Source organism: Grampus griseus (assembly GCF_964374135.1).
Source record: "Grampus griseus genome assembly, chromosome: 13".
Classification (NCBI taxonomy): Eukaryota; Metazoa; Chordata; class Mammalia; order Artiodactyla; family Delphinidae; genus Grampus; species Grampus griseus.
In genome coordinates this window covers 85,137,831-85,154,810 of record NC_139007.1, presented here as the reverse complement: position 1 = coordinate 85,154,810, position 16,980 = coordinate 85,137,831, and the positions used below count along the sequence as shown (strand labels likewise).

The following is a 16,980-nucleotide window of genomic DNA, read 5'->3' as shown; positions in this document are numbered from 1 at the left end:
AACCTCAATCTGCTGAGGTCTCTAGATCTAATTTCAGTTTTCAGGAAATGCAGAGGGAAGATGAACATGCTAAACAACACAACAGGGGTACGGTCAGAAAACTCCAAACTCTAGAAAACCATAGAACAAAAGTTCTGTTTTCTTCAGTAATAAATATATGGGGAAAACAAAAAAGATAGGGGGGGAACCTATAGGATAAAGAAACCTATGAAAATACTGAACAACTATAACTGCAGCATGTAGACCTACCTGGGTCGAGGTTTATGCAAACAACCTGGTCAAAAAATATCTAGAAAAATGGTACAGGTGAACCTATTTGCAGGGCAGGAATAGAGAGGCAGGCATAGAGAATGGATGTGTGGATGTGGGGCGGGGAAGAGAGGGTGGGATGAACTGGTAGATTGGGATTGACATATGTGCACTGCCATGTATAAAACAGATAGCTAGGGGGAACCTGCTGTATGGCACGGGGAGCTCAGCTCAGTGCTCTGTGGTGACCTAGATGGGTGGGATGCGGGGGAGGGGTGAGAGGGACCTACAGGAGGGAGGGGATGTATGTATACATACGGCTGATTCACTTCGTTATGCAACAGAAACTAACACAACATTGTAAAGCAACTATACCCCAATTAAAAAAAATTATTGAGAATTAGAAACTCAAACACTTGGATATTTGATGGTTTTAAAAATGATTATTAATTTGTCTTTATATGTGATAATAGCATCTTATAATCTGTATGCAGGCAAACTATTGCATAGATGAGAGAATGTAGTTCATTAGTGGAAATGAAGTATTTTTAAATATATTGGTTCAAATGTTCATGTTACCTTGGAATAGACATTAGTATCTATCTGTGTGATTCACTGTGTGGATTATTGGTGGCAAATTTTTAATCACTGGATGCTAGTGTGTGCTAATGACAGCTGTGGTCTGATCCCACTGCTCTCATTGGGTTTGTTTCAAAGAAACACTATAACCAAGTTTTTTATGGACATAAACAAAATGTACAGGCCATGGGAAGCTATGGAAACATTAAACCAAAGTCAGACAAAAACAAAAGAAGCATGATTTCCTCATCCATACATCTGCCATTTTCCAGGAGTGTAGATAATTATTTCAGGGTCTTATATTCTGGGTTGGTCCTGTGTTGGCCCAAAGGTCCTTTGCAAAATTGCATGTTAATAGGAAGTAAAAATGGATAAAATATTAGAAAAAAGTGCTTTGTTGGCTAAGAAAGTTGAGCATACTTTAAATGATAAAACAAAAAAATGGACATTTTAGAAAGTTTGGAGTTTTAATGCTAAAGAAATGAAAAGTTACAAACCTGTGATTTGATTCTGTGGAAAATCCAAGAATTGGCTTTCATACAGGTGAAAAATGACTTTTTGGTACTAGCGATACTAGTAAATGTACTCAGCAAAAATGCTGTATGTGGATTAGCTCACTGAATTATTATGACACTGTGAGATAGCTATTATTGTTCTCATTCCTATTCAAATCCCATTCCCATACAAATAAGAAGCCAGGCTGAGAGAGTTTAGGTGCTTTGGCCAGGCTCAGGCCCAGGTGAATAGGTGAAATGAGGAAACTAACTTCTGCTTTTTATCACTTTTAATCACCAAGACATAATGACTCCCCCTGCCATTCTCATGTTGAAGGCGGTAGTTATTTTCATGAAATGTGAATGGTGACTTGGGGAGAAAAATTGTAATTAGGTATTTTGAGACATTTGAGATATCAAGCTATGTAATAACATTTGCACTCTAAAAGGATCTTACAACCAAAATGGTCTATTTTCCATCCCATTTTCTCCTACATACTTAAATCCAGGATTTGATTAATTTCTTTAGAAGTTTACTTAGACATCACAGCTCATTTATGACTCAATCGATCTTTAAAAAATATTTTGAGTAATTTATACAAAGTAAGTGTCACGGAGTGGGGAGTTATGCTGCACCTTCTTGAGGGCAGAGTATCTGCATAAATTATTTGGAATTCTGTGTGGAAGATTTGTCTACTCTCCTCTGTTTGTTCATTTATTTATTCAGTCATTTATTTATATCAGTATGAACTCATGGATTCTCTTAGTCCATTCAGGCTGCTGTAACAGAATACCACAGACTGGGTGGCTTACAAACAACAGAAATCTGTTTTTCACAGTTCTGGAGGCTGGGAAGTCCAAGGCCACGGTGCACCTTGGTTGAGTGAGGACCCTCTTCTGAATCACAGAGTTTCTATGTTCCCGCATGGTGGAAAGGGGCTTGGGATCTCTTTGGATCCACTTCTATAAGGCACTAATGCTATTCATGGGGGTTCCACCCTTTGCCTCTCACACCTGGCAACCAGTGATCTTTTTACTATCTTTTTCTATAATTTTGCCTTTTCCAGAATGTTGCATAATTAGAATTATACAACATGCAGCCTTTTCAGACTAGCTTTTTGTACTTGGTAATATGCATTTAAGGCTAATCCATGTCTTTTCATGGCTTGCTAGCTCATTTCTCCTCGTTGCTAAAGAATATTTAATTATATGGTTATGGCATAACTGATGTATCCAACTTGCCTTTTTTAAACCTTTTTAATTTTTTAAAATTTTATTTATTTAAAAAATTTTATTGGGGTATAGTTGATTTACAATGTTGTATTGGTTTCTGTTGTACAGCAAAGTGAATCAGTTATACATACACATATATCCACTCTTTTTTAGATTCTTTTCCCATACAGGTCATTACAGAGTATTGAGTAGAGTTCCCTGTGCTCTACAGCAGGTTCTCATTAGTTATCTATTTTCTGTATAGTAGTATGGTGTGTATATGTCAATCCCAGTCTCTCAATTTATCCCTCCCTGCCTTCCCCCTTGATAACCACTTTTGCAGGACATCTTAGGTATTTCCAATTTTGGTTGATTATGAGTAAAGCTGCTGTAAACATTCACATGCAGGTTTTGTGTGGGTTATCAGTGGGGTAAATACTTGGTAGTGTGACTGCTGGGTCATATGGTAAGATTATATTTAGTTTGGTAAGAGACTGCCAGTCTTCCGAAGTGACCACCATTTTGCATTCGTACCAGCACTGAAGGAGAATATTTGTTACTCCTCATTCTTGCTGAAACTGATAGTAGGTTTTTTGGATTTTAACCATTCTCATAGGTATGTAGTGGAATCTCATTTTTGTTTAACTTCAACTCACAAATGATCATCTTTGCATATTCTTATTTGCCATATCTATAGCTTCTTTTGCAAAGTGTCTATTCAGCTCTTTGACTCATTTTTAATTGCGTTTTTTTCTTGTTGAGTTTTTTTTTTTTTTTTTTTTTTGCGGTACGCGGGCCTCTCGCTGCTGTGGCCTCTCCCGCTGCGGAGCACAGGCTCCGGATGCGCAGGCTCAGCGGCCATGGCTCACGGACCCAGCCGCTCCGCGGCATGTGGGCTCTTCCCGGACCGGGGCACGAACCCGCGTCCCCTGTAGGACCGGGGCACGAACCCGCGTCTCCTGTATCGGCAGGCGGACTCTCAACCACTGCGCCACCTGGGAAGCCCTCTTGTTGAGTTTTAAGCATTCTTTGTATATTTTAGATACGGTTCCTTTATCTGGTATGTAATTTGGCAAATAGGACTTGTATAATATGCACTAAGATGAAATGAAATGACAGTGAGTCAATTATGCCTTTATATTTTCAGCCTGGGTTTCTGGAAAAAACGGAGAGTAATAGTAACAGAAAACAGAAAGTTGAGAGTTAAAATCACTTTGGGAATAAGTGGGAAGGAGATGACTCATGTAGTTTTGAGTCAAGATGGAGCTTGAGGTGATGGAAGAATTTCCAAACTAGAGATTAAAAATATAATAAGATTTTGCTGTCATCATCATAGATTATTGTAGAGAAAGCAGAAGTAAAGAGCAAATAGAAGTTAGGATAAGAACCATATTGTGTCACAAAAGTGATAGAAGGAAGTTTTAAGAAGGAATCAAACGTTGAATATGTACCACTATGACGGACATAATGAAAGTATGAAAATTGCTTTGTCTTCTTGAGGTCAAGTCAGCTGTCAGCTTACTTCTATATTCTGTGCCTTTTGTATCTGGGGACCCAAACTTGCTTTGTCAAGAGAGGTCTCTCTCTTACTTTAATGAGTCTCTTATCTTTAGCACCTTGTAGAATTTCTCAAATTGAATTTTACGTCACTGAGGCTCTTTTGCAGGGTGAACGTGAGCTGGATCTTGTTTTTTTTTTTTTTTTATCTAATACAACTACATAATTATATATATATTTTATATATATTTTATATATATGAGAGATCTGTATATCTATATAGTTTAAATTGATTTTTTAAATACTGAATTCATTGAAATAAATCAGTTGCCTTCTCAATAATACCAGTCTGTTGTAGAATCATACAGTTGTGGCTTTAGTCCCCAGCAGAATTAATTAATATGTATAAATTCTGTGCCTTGTCTGTGCTAGAAACATGCAGCCTATTCCCTGAAGTCATAAAGATATACTTGCTTTTTCTCTTTTCTGCATCTAAAAGTACAACTTTCCATTGTCTTTTTCACCTAACCATCCTTAAGGATGGTAATTTATTGAATAATTCACAGAGAGTGTACAGTAGTACAAATAATTACAATCACTGAGTAATAATTATTGATAGCCTATTTGTGATTTTGAGTTGTTTAGTGAAATGGCATACCAACATGAAGCATCAATTTGAAAACATGTAATTTTATATTTTTTAAGTGAAGATATGTAAAAGTTCTTTGCTTGAAAATTCTGTGTATATTCAGCCGTTATTATTAGACTATGAAAATTATTTCAGTGAAACTGACTACATATATTGAATATCAACGAAAAAATGTCGAGTATTTTGAACTGAACATTAGTTTTATCATTGGATTTAGTGACCCTGAGAAAAAGGAGAATTGGTGTTGTAAACAGTAAAAGATAAGAACTTATTCATTAAGCATGTTTTTTAGCACCTAAATTGTACCAGTGCTTTATTCTCCCATTTGATACTGTTGCTAGAGCTTCACTTACCTTAAGTCTTAAATCTATGATAATTACTTACAAAAAAGTGGAAGCACTTTGCAAGGCTTAACCGAACAGCAGTGGAATACAGCATCAGTTCAGATATGACGCTGAAGTTTACTGTTGCAAAACAGCTGTGTAACATGATGCAATATCTATAGTTTAAAATTGCTAAAGTTCTAACTTTACTTTTCTCCCCCTACTTTTTCATAGTGGTAAAATATAAATAACACACAATTTGCCATTTTAACCATATCAAGGATATAATCCAGTGGCACTAATTATACTCACTATGTGTGCAACCATCACTCCTGTCTACTTCTCAAACTTTGTCTTTACCCAAAGCAGAAATTCTGTACCCGTTAAGCAAATAATTCCTCATTCTCCTCTCCCTCGGCCCCTGGATGCCCCTAGTCTACTTTGTCTCTATGAATTTACCTGTTCTAGATATTTCATATAAGTGGAAGCATATAATGTTTGCCCTTTGTGTCTAGCTTATTTACTATATCATTCTTAAGGTTCCTCCATGTTGTAACAGGACTTCATTCCTTCTTATGGATGAATGATAGTCCATTGTATGTATATACATCTTTTAAAAATATTTCTATGCTAAATCAATCTGCGTAAATGTCATTTTTCTATATCTTTGATGTAAATGAAGATTTCGTATTGATTAATTTTATTCTTTTCAATTCTTTTACAGGTTTGACAGATGAAAAAGTGAAGGCATATCTTTCTCTTCACCCCCAGGTATTAGATGAATTTGTATCTGAAAGTGTTAGTGCAGAGACTGTAGAAAAATGGCTGAAGAGGAAAAACAACAAACCAGAAGGTAAGATCTCATTCAGATTGAATGTGGATTATTTTCTATTTTATAGTGACAAAAAAGGTATTTAATACATGCTAGAAAGTAAAATATTAGTAGTTTAATTCTGTAAGAATTTTATTCTGTTTAAAAAGATAACTTAAAATAAGTTAGCATGAGGGGAAACAAATACAAAAGGGTGATCTTTAAGAAAATGCCTGGCAAAGAATTGAAAATTTATTCAGATATGACCACATTGAAAAATGCAAAAGTCAATATTAGACTTGATTTTATTTAATGGTTATTATTGATTATAAAAATATTCTTTATATATTTCAAAAATAGAGTTATATTATTATATTTTGCAAAATGAATTATTCAAACAATTTTTGTATGTGCACAGTAGGAAATGAACTCTTGACTTGCATTAGACATTTTATTTACCCTCATAAACTTAAGATGTGGTTATGTTTATGGAAAAAAGAAAGGTGGACTCAAAAGGAATGTGAAATCAAATAAATTTCCCCCCAAATTGAATCTATGTTAATATATTGGATTTGGTTATTCTGGTATAATTTTAATTTTGGATTTAAATGAATTTATATTTGGCCAGTCATGACTTCTCATTTCTATGAATGTTGCTTTTATAGTGGAAATTAAAATTTATATATGATTCTAACTACATGGAGAAGTTTTATATTAAAAAAACTAAAATATTTACTATTTTTCTGGAAACTTTTTTTGTGTAAAAAAATGCTACATTTAAAGTTCAAAAATGACCATTATTAAAATATTATGCTGTAAGACCTATGCTAATAGTGTGCTGCCTGGAGCTGATTTTCCTCACTCTATATATGAAAGTTTCTATAATTTTCTTACATGATTTTTATAATAAAAAAGAGGTGGATGTTTTTAAAAAGAGAGTTTTTGGTATTGAAACACAAAGTTGTTTTTAAAGTGTCCATGGGTAGGTGTGAATGTGTATGCATGTATGTGTGGATTGAGAGGGAGGGAAAAAGGGAGAGAGGGAGAGAGAGAGAGAGAGAGAGAGAGAGAGAGAGAGAGAGAGAGAGAGAGAGAGAGAAGTATACCTAAATCAGAGACGCATATTCTTTTCAAAAGGATCACGGCATTAATAGTAAGAACAAAGCTTGACATGGCATGTTTCATCTATTACAAACCTTACACATTTCGAAACAGTTCTAGATGTCTGAAACTTTCAGAAGTGTGACTGAGTTGTACTTAAGGCAACCTGCTGTATAATGGTGGACAGTAATATAATGCAAACATATACGCTGCCAACATTGTTAATCAACTACACTTCCATATAAAATGAAAAGTTAAAAATATATATTATGTCTCTGAGATATGAAATTGAGCGTAGGTCTTAGAAAATGAAAAGAATTACATGCTGTTTTAGTGTTACAGTGATAGTTAACTTTTAAAATTTTATAAATATTTGAATGTCATTCCACATCTCCCGAATCTGTTTTCTATATTAGTTAACCAAATAATACTTTAAACCTCTTAATACATATACTCAAGAGTTAAATGATTATTAAGAATAGCAATGTGTAACTGAAACAATACTCAGTTATGCTGGAAGAAAAACTTGTCCTTATAAGGAGATGATTTTGACAGTGACCCTGTGCCGGGCTAGAGACTGTTGATGCCACCGAGAATGTGAATGGATCGTCCACTCGGGGCTCACTGTGTAGTGGTGGGGAAAGGCATAGAAGTAACCACAGCGCAGAATGCATCAGAAGTAAAAAAGGATGCAAGCAGTTTGCAGTGGAAGGGCATTGAAAGGAATCTTTAATTCTACTGCTGCGGTCCAGTAAGACCCTTTTTACCTCCTCTTCCAAGGAGTTTATCACAAAAATGTATCTCATTACATCTGCTTTCTATCCAGTGAGATTCTGTAGCATGGCCCCTGCAGACAGTTTAAAGGCAAGGTTTAGCACTAAACTTGTGTGAGTAGCATGGAAAAAGCATTGCCCAGTCTTCTTTGCGATGTAGAAAGCCAGTTAAATATGTTTATTTCATTTATATAGTCATGGATTAAAGTAGTGGTTCTTTGAACCATCTCCTTTCTTTTCCCTCACCCCGCCCTTCTCATTATTATCCCTTCATTGAAAATGTCTTGAGGAAGAAAATTTTTGTCAGGAGGATTTTTTTTTTTTTTTTTTTTTTGCGGTACCCGGGCCTGTCACTGTTGTGGCCTCTCCCGTTGCGGAGCACAGGCTCCGGACGCGCAGGCTCAGCGGCCATGGCCCACGGGTGCAGCTGCTCCACGGCATGTGGGATCTTCCCGGACCGGGGCACGAACCCGTGTCCCCTGCATCGGCAGGCGGACTCTCAACCACTGCACCACCAGGGAAGCCCAAGTTCAGGAGGATTTTTAGGGCGTGTTTCTATTTCCAATGTGTGGACCCAGGAACAGAAAGTGTGACAGCTAGAAGGTCTTGGAGAATATTTTGTTGAAAATGAGAAAAGCCCATCCAAATTATTTCATTTTGTGTCAGTTTAGTCAAAGAAAATGAAAAGGAGAACTGCCGGAATAAGTAATTTGCACAACACTTTGTACATTATAAGTACTCAATAAATATTTATTTAATTTATTTTTTTAAACACTGATAAACCAGCCTTGTATGGAAATGATCTACATTATGGGGACAGAAAATCGTGTAAAGGCATATTCTGCTTAGAGGAAGATCCTATATGAAAATTCAAATTTTTAAACAAATGAATAAAGGGGTGATTATTTAAATTACAAATTATATTTGCCTTTAAAATGATCAGCTTTCAGACTGCTTGCACGTGTTTCTTAATGATGACTGTGCTATCCAAAAAGCTAGTTTTTCTTCAATCATTTAGCATTTTATTCAGCACCTACTGTTTGCTTGGTGCTCAGAAGGCAAAACTTAAAAAATAGAGAACGCATGACATTTTATTTAAACTACGGTAATATTTATAACAGACTAATATTGTGTGACCGTAGAGCAGTTGTAATTTTCAGGACAGCTCACATATATTGACCCTTTACATCTGGTTGAATTAATGAAGGTTAAGTAAGCTCATGTTCATTTGGCAGATGTTGGAACTGTGCAAGGGAAGCTAAAGGGTCACTAACGGTCCAGCGTTTATCACAAGACTGTGTCTCATTACATCTGCTTTATATTCAGTGAGATTCTGTAGCATAGCCCCTGCAGACTGTTTAAAGGCAAGGGTTAGCACTAAACTTATGTGAGTGGCATGGAAAAAGCATTGCCCAGTCTATCACGTGTACCTGTAAATGTCAAGTAATTAACAATGAAAATGTTAGTGCTGTCAGCTGCCTTCAATGTTTACAAGAATGGTTTCTTTTTTTACCCAAAGAATATAGTTACATTTTTTCACCGCTCCATGATTCTGGAGATGGGATTTAATTTTCATTCAAATAAAACTGTTAGATATTTCATACTGAGAATTAGTGGGATTTAATTTATGCCCTCCAAACCTATTATATACAACCTAATATGTGGATTAAGTAGCATTTGCCCTACTTGGTATATAACATAGTTTCTATGCTAGTGTATATAATGTAGCAGGATATGAAGTTAACAGAGCATGAATTTGCCAAAGCATACAATGTTAGAAGACTTCAGTCAGTAAGACTAATCAGTGATGTGTTAACTATTAGGACATACCAGGAATAAGAAAAAACACATAATTGAAATAGTTTACTTGGTACTTCATTTGGGGCACTTTCTCTCTTTTCCTTAAAATTACGTTGTCTCAAATGGTGAAATTACATTTTCACATAGAACTTTCATATTCTTTTTCATAATGGAAAACAGAAAATGTGTTGAGTGTTGCATGCCTTAATCTAAATTACAAATAAACGGGAGTTCACCATCTGGTAACTAGAAGGGGGATAAAGTTAATATTAATTCATTTGTAAAGAGTTACTTGATGTATTTCGTTAATTCTGTTAATTGTACATGTTACTGTTAAAGGTGTATCTTTAATATATTCTGTTTGAGAGTGTTTGGGCTCCTTAGCAATCCAATCAAGTTGATTGGGATTTTGATAATTTCAAAAGATTAAGTCAGGGCTTCCCTGGTGGCGCAGTGGTTGAGAGTCCGCCTGCTGATGCAGAGGACACGGGTTCGTGCCCCGGTCTGGGAGGATCCCACATGCCATGGAGCAACTAGGCCCGTGAGCCATGGCTGCTGAGCCTGCGAGTCCAGAGCCTGTGCTCCGCAACGGGAGAGGCCACAGCAGTGAGAGGCCCACGCACCGCAAAAAAAAGAAAAAAAAGATTAAGTCAGATCATCACAAATATTTTTAGTGATTATGAAACTAATTCAAATAAATTTAATAGCTTTGTTATAGACTAGATTGATTTCTGAAGCAATTTTTATATTACCTGTAAAGATCCTATCGGTGGTAGCTATTATTCTTTCACTCAACATTGTTACTACATTTCCTAAATAAAAATTTGTTTGCAAGGGATTCTAACTAATGAAAATGTTATGAGCTAATGGAGTTTTGAAAATACTTTGTTTTTGTTTCTTTTTATAAAAATTGTATTTGTTAATTGCACATATTATAGATAAAGATGTGTAATAGAAGTCATTGCATCTATTTAATATAATTTTTCGGCATTTAAAATTTTGTTTCATATAACGCAGATTTTTAAAAATAAAATAAAAAGCCTGTGAAAGATAAGTGATATAACCATTTCTGTGTGTGTGTGTGTGTGTGTGTGTGTGTGTGTTTTAATCTACCCCTTAAAAGCTTCCTGAAGATTTAACATTGGTCTGGATTATTTGACCAAAGGTTGAATAATCATTTTTAGAAACATTCATTTGAGTGGTGAGTTGCAGCTGGAATGTGACCAGGTGCTACTCATTTCTCTAGCTACTTATTCAGCATGCCAGTTGACAAAGATCTGTGTAGTACCTACTATGGGAGTGTAGTTGGAAAACAAGGAATATAAATTTGATTCCCTCAAGGTCACTTTCTGATAGAGGAAAACAGATAATAAACACATAAGCTAAGAATAAGATTTATTTCAGTATTTGTTGACTGTGTATATTTGAGATCATCTAGCATAAGGTCTAGCAAATAGAAATTTTTAGGAGAATTAGATTTGTTTGAGATTTTAAAATCCACATTGTTTGCTTTTGGATAGACAGAGCCTATGTTTTATATTAAGCATGTGTGCCTGTCCATCTGTCCTGTCCTGGGCTCTTTGTAAGTCACAGATGCACTATTTCTCTGTTTACTGCCCTTAAGGGACTCATAATCTTGTGGTGTGGAAAGAAGATATGAAACTATGAGAGTACAGCAACTGAGGGTGTATAATCAAGTGTTCAATTGTGTGGTATAGTTTATCAAGGCAACACTTGTGAGAATTGGGGTCATTAAGAGGTATGAAAATTGAGAAGGCTTTTTGTAGGAATTGGGTTTTGATTTAGGCAACTTGTTCCCCAGATCACCGCCAGCATCACTTGGGAACTAGTTAGGAATGCCATAGGTTGGGTCTTAGCCCAGACCTCCTGAATCAGAAACTCCTGTGGTTGGACCAGCCATCTGTGATTTAACAAGTGCCCACCATGGTCCCTGGCCCCAGCCCTGGCCCCGGCCACAGCCCCCATCCCCGGCCCCCAGCCCCCGGCCCGGTAATTCTGATGCAAGCTAACACTTGAGAACCACAGCCTTGGGCACTGGGGTGGGGGCCTGTGGAGGAGTAAGTGTGGTGCTGCTGGGGAGCAACAGGAGAAAAGGCAGGGCTGCAGGACTTGCTGGGATTTCCTTCTGGGAGAGGCTGAAGAGGGAGGATTTGTCACAAAATTCTGAGTAGAAGCAAGTTGATAGAAAGCAGTAAGGTGGTCGAAAGCAAGTTGGCTAAAACAGCTCAAATAGAAGTTTGGTTAAAGAGAATACGTTCAGTCACTCTTCTTTTCTTTTTAGAAAAGTTTCTGGATTTTTTGTTTATTTGTTTGTTTGCTTTTGTAGTGCTGGCAGTTTTGATATGCTGTGGAGTCACTTGGTATAGATTTTACATCTGGAAAATATTTTTTCTTATTCTAAGAATGGGAGAAGTTGCTGTTAAAATTTTTGTCTTTCTACTCTCATTTTATTTTAGCTATTTATTCATGTCCTGCATTGACTGTAATAGGAAAAGCAGAAACAATGTAAAAATCCAAAACAGGTGTTTAATTGATAGCTTTGCTAAAGTACGGTGAGTTGCAGAGCTACGTATATTATCACATTTTTGCAAGATAATAATCACACATAAATGCATAGACAAAGGGCTAGTAAAATATATGTCATTGTGGTTGTTTTGGGGGATTTATAGGTGTGTTTATATCCTTATATGTGTTGCTGTTATAATAAGAAATAATTAGAAGAAATATTAAAAGAAAGTTTTTAGAGTTTTTCCTATATGGAGGGTTTTGCCCCAAATTTCAGTACTTCTAATTCAGTTTAAACCAGTTATCCACTGCTTGTTTGGCTACTTTTCTGTTACAAGGGATAATAAACATTTATTCTATATTTACTAATCCCTTTATTATTGGCTTTTCCTCCCCCTCCCCCATGTGTTACCTTCGGTGACATAGATTATCACATAGGAAGTTGGTGGCTGAAATGGGGTCTAGCAAAGCACACAGCTTAGTTTTTTCCCAGAGTCACCATTTTGGGTTTACAAATTATTTTACTCAAATTTACCAAATATCTTCTGTATGTTTAGCATTTGCTAATAAGCATCAGACATGAATTCAGTTGTAATGGGATTTGCTGTCTAAAGGGGGCAAAAAATATTAAGTAATTTGACCATAATTATTTATATCAGTTATATAAGTTTTTTCCTTGTGATGAGAACTTTTAGGATCTACTCTCTTAGCAGCTTTCAAATACCATGCAGCCGTGGTAACTCTAGTCATCATGCTGTACGTTGAATCCTCAGTATTTACTTATCACATAACTTGAAGTTTGTACCTTTTGATCCCTTTCACTCAATCTCCTCATCCTAAATCAGTTTACAAAGTGTTAAGGTTGAAAGCTTTTTCTTGAAGGTCAGGCACAAGACAAGCTTGTCCACTCTCACCCCTTCTATTCAACATGGTACTGGAAGTCCTGGACAGAACAATAAGGCAAGAAAAAGATATAAAAAGCATCAGAATTGGAAAGGAGGATGTAAAAGGGTCTCTATTTGCAGATTACATGATTTTATATAGAGAAAATACTAAAGACACTGCCAAAAAGTTGTTAGATCTAATCAGCTAATTCAGGAAAATTGAAGAACACAAAAATCAGTAGTGTTTCTATACACTAACAATGTATTATTTGAAAAAGAATAAAACAATCTCATTTACAATAGCATCAAAAACAATAAAATTCTTAGGAATAAATTTCACCAAGGAGGTGAAATACCTCTACTCTGCAAGACACTGATGAAAGAAATCAAAGAAGACACAAATAAATTGAAAGGTGTACTGTGTTCATGGATTGGAAGAATTAATATTGTTAAAATGTCCATACTACCCAAAACCATCTGTAGATTTAACGCAATCCCTATCAAGATTCCAGCGGCAATTTTTTTATAGAAGTAGGAAAAAAAAATCCTAAAATTTACGTGAAACCATAAAAGACCCTAAATAGCCAAAGAATACTGAGAAGGAACAAAGTGGTAGGTATCACACTTTATGACTTCAAGGTATAGTACTTAAAACAGTATGGTACCATATGAAAAAAGACAAATAGATCAATGGAATAGAATCAAGAGCCCAGAAATACACCCAAACATATGTCAACTAATACTTGACCATGGAGCCAAGAATACTAAAAGGAGAAAAGACAGTCTTCAGTAAATGGCGCTGGGAAGATTGAATTTTCACACGTAGAAGGATGAAACTTAGACCCCTGTCTTATAGCATTCACGAAGATTAACATAAAATGGATCAAAGACTTAAATGTAAGACCGGAAACCACGAAACTCCTAGACAACAACAAAGGAAAAATAGCTTCTTGACATTGCTGTTGGCAATGATGTTTTAGATACGACATCTCCAAACACAAGCAGCAAAAACAAAACTAAGCAAGTGAGACTACATGGAGCTAAAAGCTTCTGCACAACAAAAGAAACAATGAACAAAATGAAAAGCCATCCTATAGAAGGGGGAAAAATTTGCAAACAATCTCGTAAGAAATTAATACATCAAAATAAGTGAGGAACCCATTCAATTCAATAGCAACAACAGTAAAAGAAAAAAAATAATCCAATTTAAAAATGGGCAAAGGACCTGAATAGACATTTTTCCAAAAGAGATAATGGGAATAGCCAACAGGTACATGAAAAGATGTTCAACTTCTGGAATCATTAGGGAAATGCAAATCAAAACCACTTCACCCCTGTTAGAGTGGCCATCATCAAAAACACAAGAGCTTTGGGACTTCCTGGTGGTCCAGTGATTAAGACTTCATGCTTCCACTGCAGGGGCATGGGTTCGATACCTGGCCAGGGAACTAAGATCCCGCATGCCACGTGGTGTGGGCGAAAAAAAAGACCAAGAGCTAACAAATACTGGCAAGGATGTGGAGAAAAGGGTATCCTAGTGCACTGTTGGTAGGAGTCCAAATTGGTCCAGTCACTGTGGAAAACAGTATGGAGTTCCTTAAAAAAATAAAAATACTATTATCATAGGGTCCAGCAATTGCACTCTTGGGAATATATCTGAAGGAAATGAAAACACTCTGTCAAAGAGATATCTGCACCCCAATGTTTTCCTGAAGCATTATTTACAATAGCCAAGACATGGAAGCAACCTAAGTGTCCACTGATGAACAAACAAAGAAGTTGTGGTATATATATTACAATGGAATATTACTCAGTTATTTAAAAAAAGGGGAAATCCTGCCACTTGTGACAACATGGATGGACTTTGAGGGTATTTTGCTAAGTCAGAGAAAGACAAATGCTGTAAGATCTCACTTTTTTTAAACGTTGAATCAAAAAAAAATAACTGAAAAGGAGACCAGATTTGTGGTTACTAGAAGTTGGGGGTGGGGTGATGGGAGGGGGGATTTGGATGAAGGTGGTTAAAAGGCACACATTTCCAATTATAAGATAATTAATACTAGGAATGTAATGTAAAACATGATGACTATAGTTAACCCTGGTATGTGATACACCAGCTGTTAAGCGAGTAGACTGTAATGTAAGAGTTCTCATCACAAGGAAAAATTTTTTTTCTTTTTTTCTTTTTTAAAATTTGTATCTATATAAGATGATGGATAGAAACTAAACTTACTGTGGTAACCATTTCACAATATATGTAAGTCAAATCTTTATGCTGTATACCCTGAACTTGGATAGTGCTGTATGTCAATTATATCTCGGTAAAACTAGAAAAAAATCTTTTAAAAATGTGCTAAAAAGGAAGGTTGGTGTTTAAGCTCAGGCCTGAAGGATGAATTTGCTATTTTTTTGGCTGCACTGGGTCTTCGTTGCTGCGTGCGGGCTTTCTCTAGTTGCGGCGAGCAGGGGCTACTCTTCGTTGCAGTGCGCGGGCTTCTCGTTGCAGTGGCTTCTCTTGTTGCGGAGCACGGGCTCTAGGCACGTGGACTTCAGTAGTTGTGGCACGTGGGCTTCAGTAGTTGTGGCTCGCGGCTCTAGAGCGCAGGCTCAGTAGTTGCGGCACAGGGGCTTAGTTGCTCCGCGGCACGTGGGAATCTTCCCGGACCAGGGCTCGAACCCGTGTCACCTGCATTGGCAGGCAGATTCTTAACCACTGTGCCACCAGGGAAGTCCAGAATTTGCAATTCTATTAGAGGAGAGGGAGAAAGAGTTGGAGGACTCCAAAGGTGGAAGGGGTTTTGTTGGAGAATTGTGGAGGAGGAGGATGCGGATGTGAGCAGAGAATGATCCTACAAGACTGTTCAGGTCATATTTAAGGGCTTTGGATTTTATCTTGAGAGTAACATGAAGGTATCAAAAGATTTGAAGGAAGTCTGATAAGACATATTTTGAATGGATTTTCACAATCTATAATATCTTGTTTGGTATGAAAAAAAATCAATGCAGTGAAGTTTCAGCCTCTGGTCAGTTGTCATCTTCCCAGAACTCATCAGCACATCTGTCTGATGGTTTGTTGTGTCAGTATCAGTTGATAACTTACTTGCAGATATCTTAATGCAGTAGCTCAGTATTTTGAAATGGAAGCCAAAAGTGTGTATCTCTAACGTTTATGAAATATCAAGGAATAAAGTTTTGCTGGGAACTTTTTATAGAACCTGTATGACTAATATTTTCAAGTGGAGTAAATAAATGTTCACGTTGGTTTTGGCACGATTTAAAACCTAATGGTAAAACATTGAATGTATTTGGGGAAAAGTGAACATTGAGTGAACAAGATTCAGGAAGAGAGAAAGCACTCATTTCTTTAATCTGTATAAATCACGAAACATTATCAAGAATGACTCATAAAGCACAGAACATTGAGAAGAGACACAACAAAACAAGAATGGTTCTCAAACTTCCAAAACAATTGAACAGAAAATGATAAAAATGATGAAAGGAATGATTTATCTTGGAGTAATTTTATAAACAAATGTAATCAACAAACGAACCATTAATACTAGGGATGTTTTAGAAATTAATCTCAGACTAAGGATTTTAAAAGTCAAGGGTCCTTAGAGTAATCAGAGTTGAAACTCCTTATTTTGGAATTTATGTGATGTTCTTCACTTAAAGAGTTTACCTAAAATATATATAAACAAGCGTATTTATTTTCCTAATTATATATGTATGAGATTTATTTGAGATGGACTTATTAGTAATATTTCTCACAGCCTTGAAATTGTTTTTAGACATCAATGGAGGCACTCAGATTTCAGTGTGGCTTATAATGGTCCTGACACTGTAGTGCCTATTCAGCTTTCTATACATTCTTTTACTGTGGGGCTAAGAAAATTAAGTTCTAGACTGAGTCCTATTAGAACTTTCTTCGTAAATTTTTTATATGAAAGTATAATACAAAGAAACTTAAAATGTGTTAATTTATTGGCAATTTCTAAGATACGTGACTTCAGTTCTTTTTCTGTGTTTGATACTCTGAGGAGGAAATTAGAAGTGACTTTAGAAGCAAAATACTTTTTCTG

At 36.1% G+C, this 16,980-nt stretch overlaps 1 protein-coding gene across 1 annotated transcript in view; it reads left to right on the top strand.

Moving 5' to 3' along the window:
- PDE10A (phosphodiesterase 10A) overlaps positions 1-16,980 on the top strand; it is a gene marked incomplete at its 5' end in the record, with an annotated part of 578,327 nt that overhangs the window by 399,019 nt on the left and 162,328 nt on the right. Inside the window, one exon of the mRNA XM_082669118.1 lies at positions 5,728-5,856. Within this exon, the coding sequence (XP_082525244.1) occupies positions 5,728-5,856 (129 nt within the window). The remainder of the gene's footprint in view (positions 1-5,727; positions 5,857-16,980) is intronic.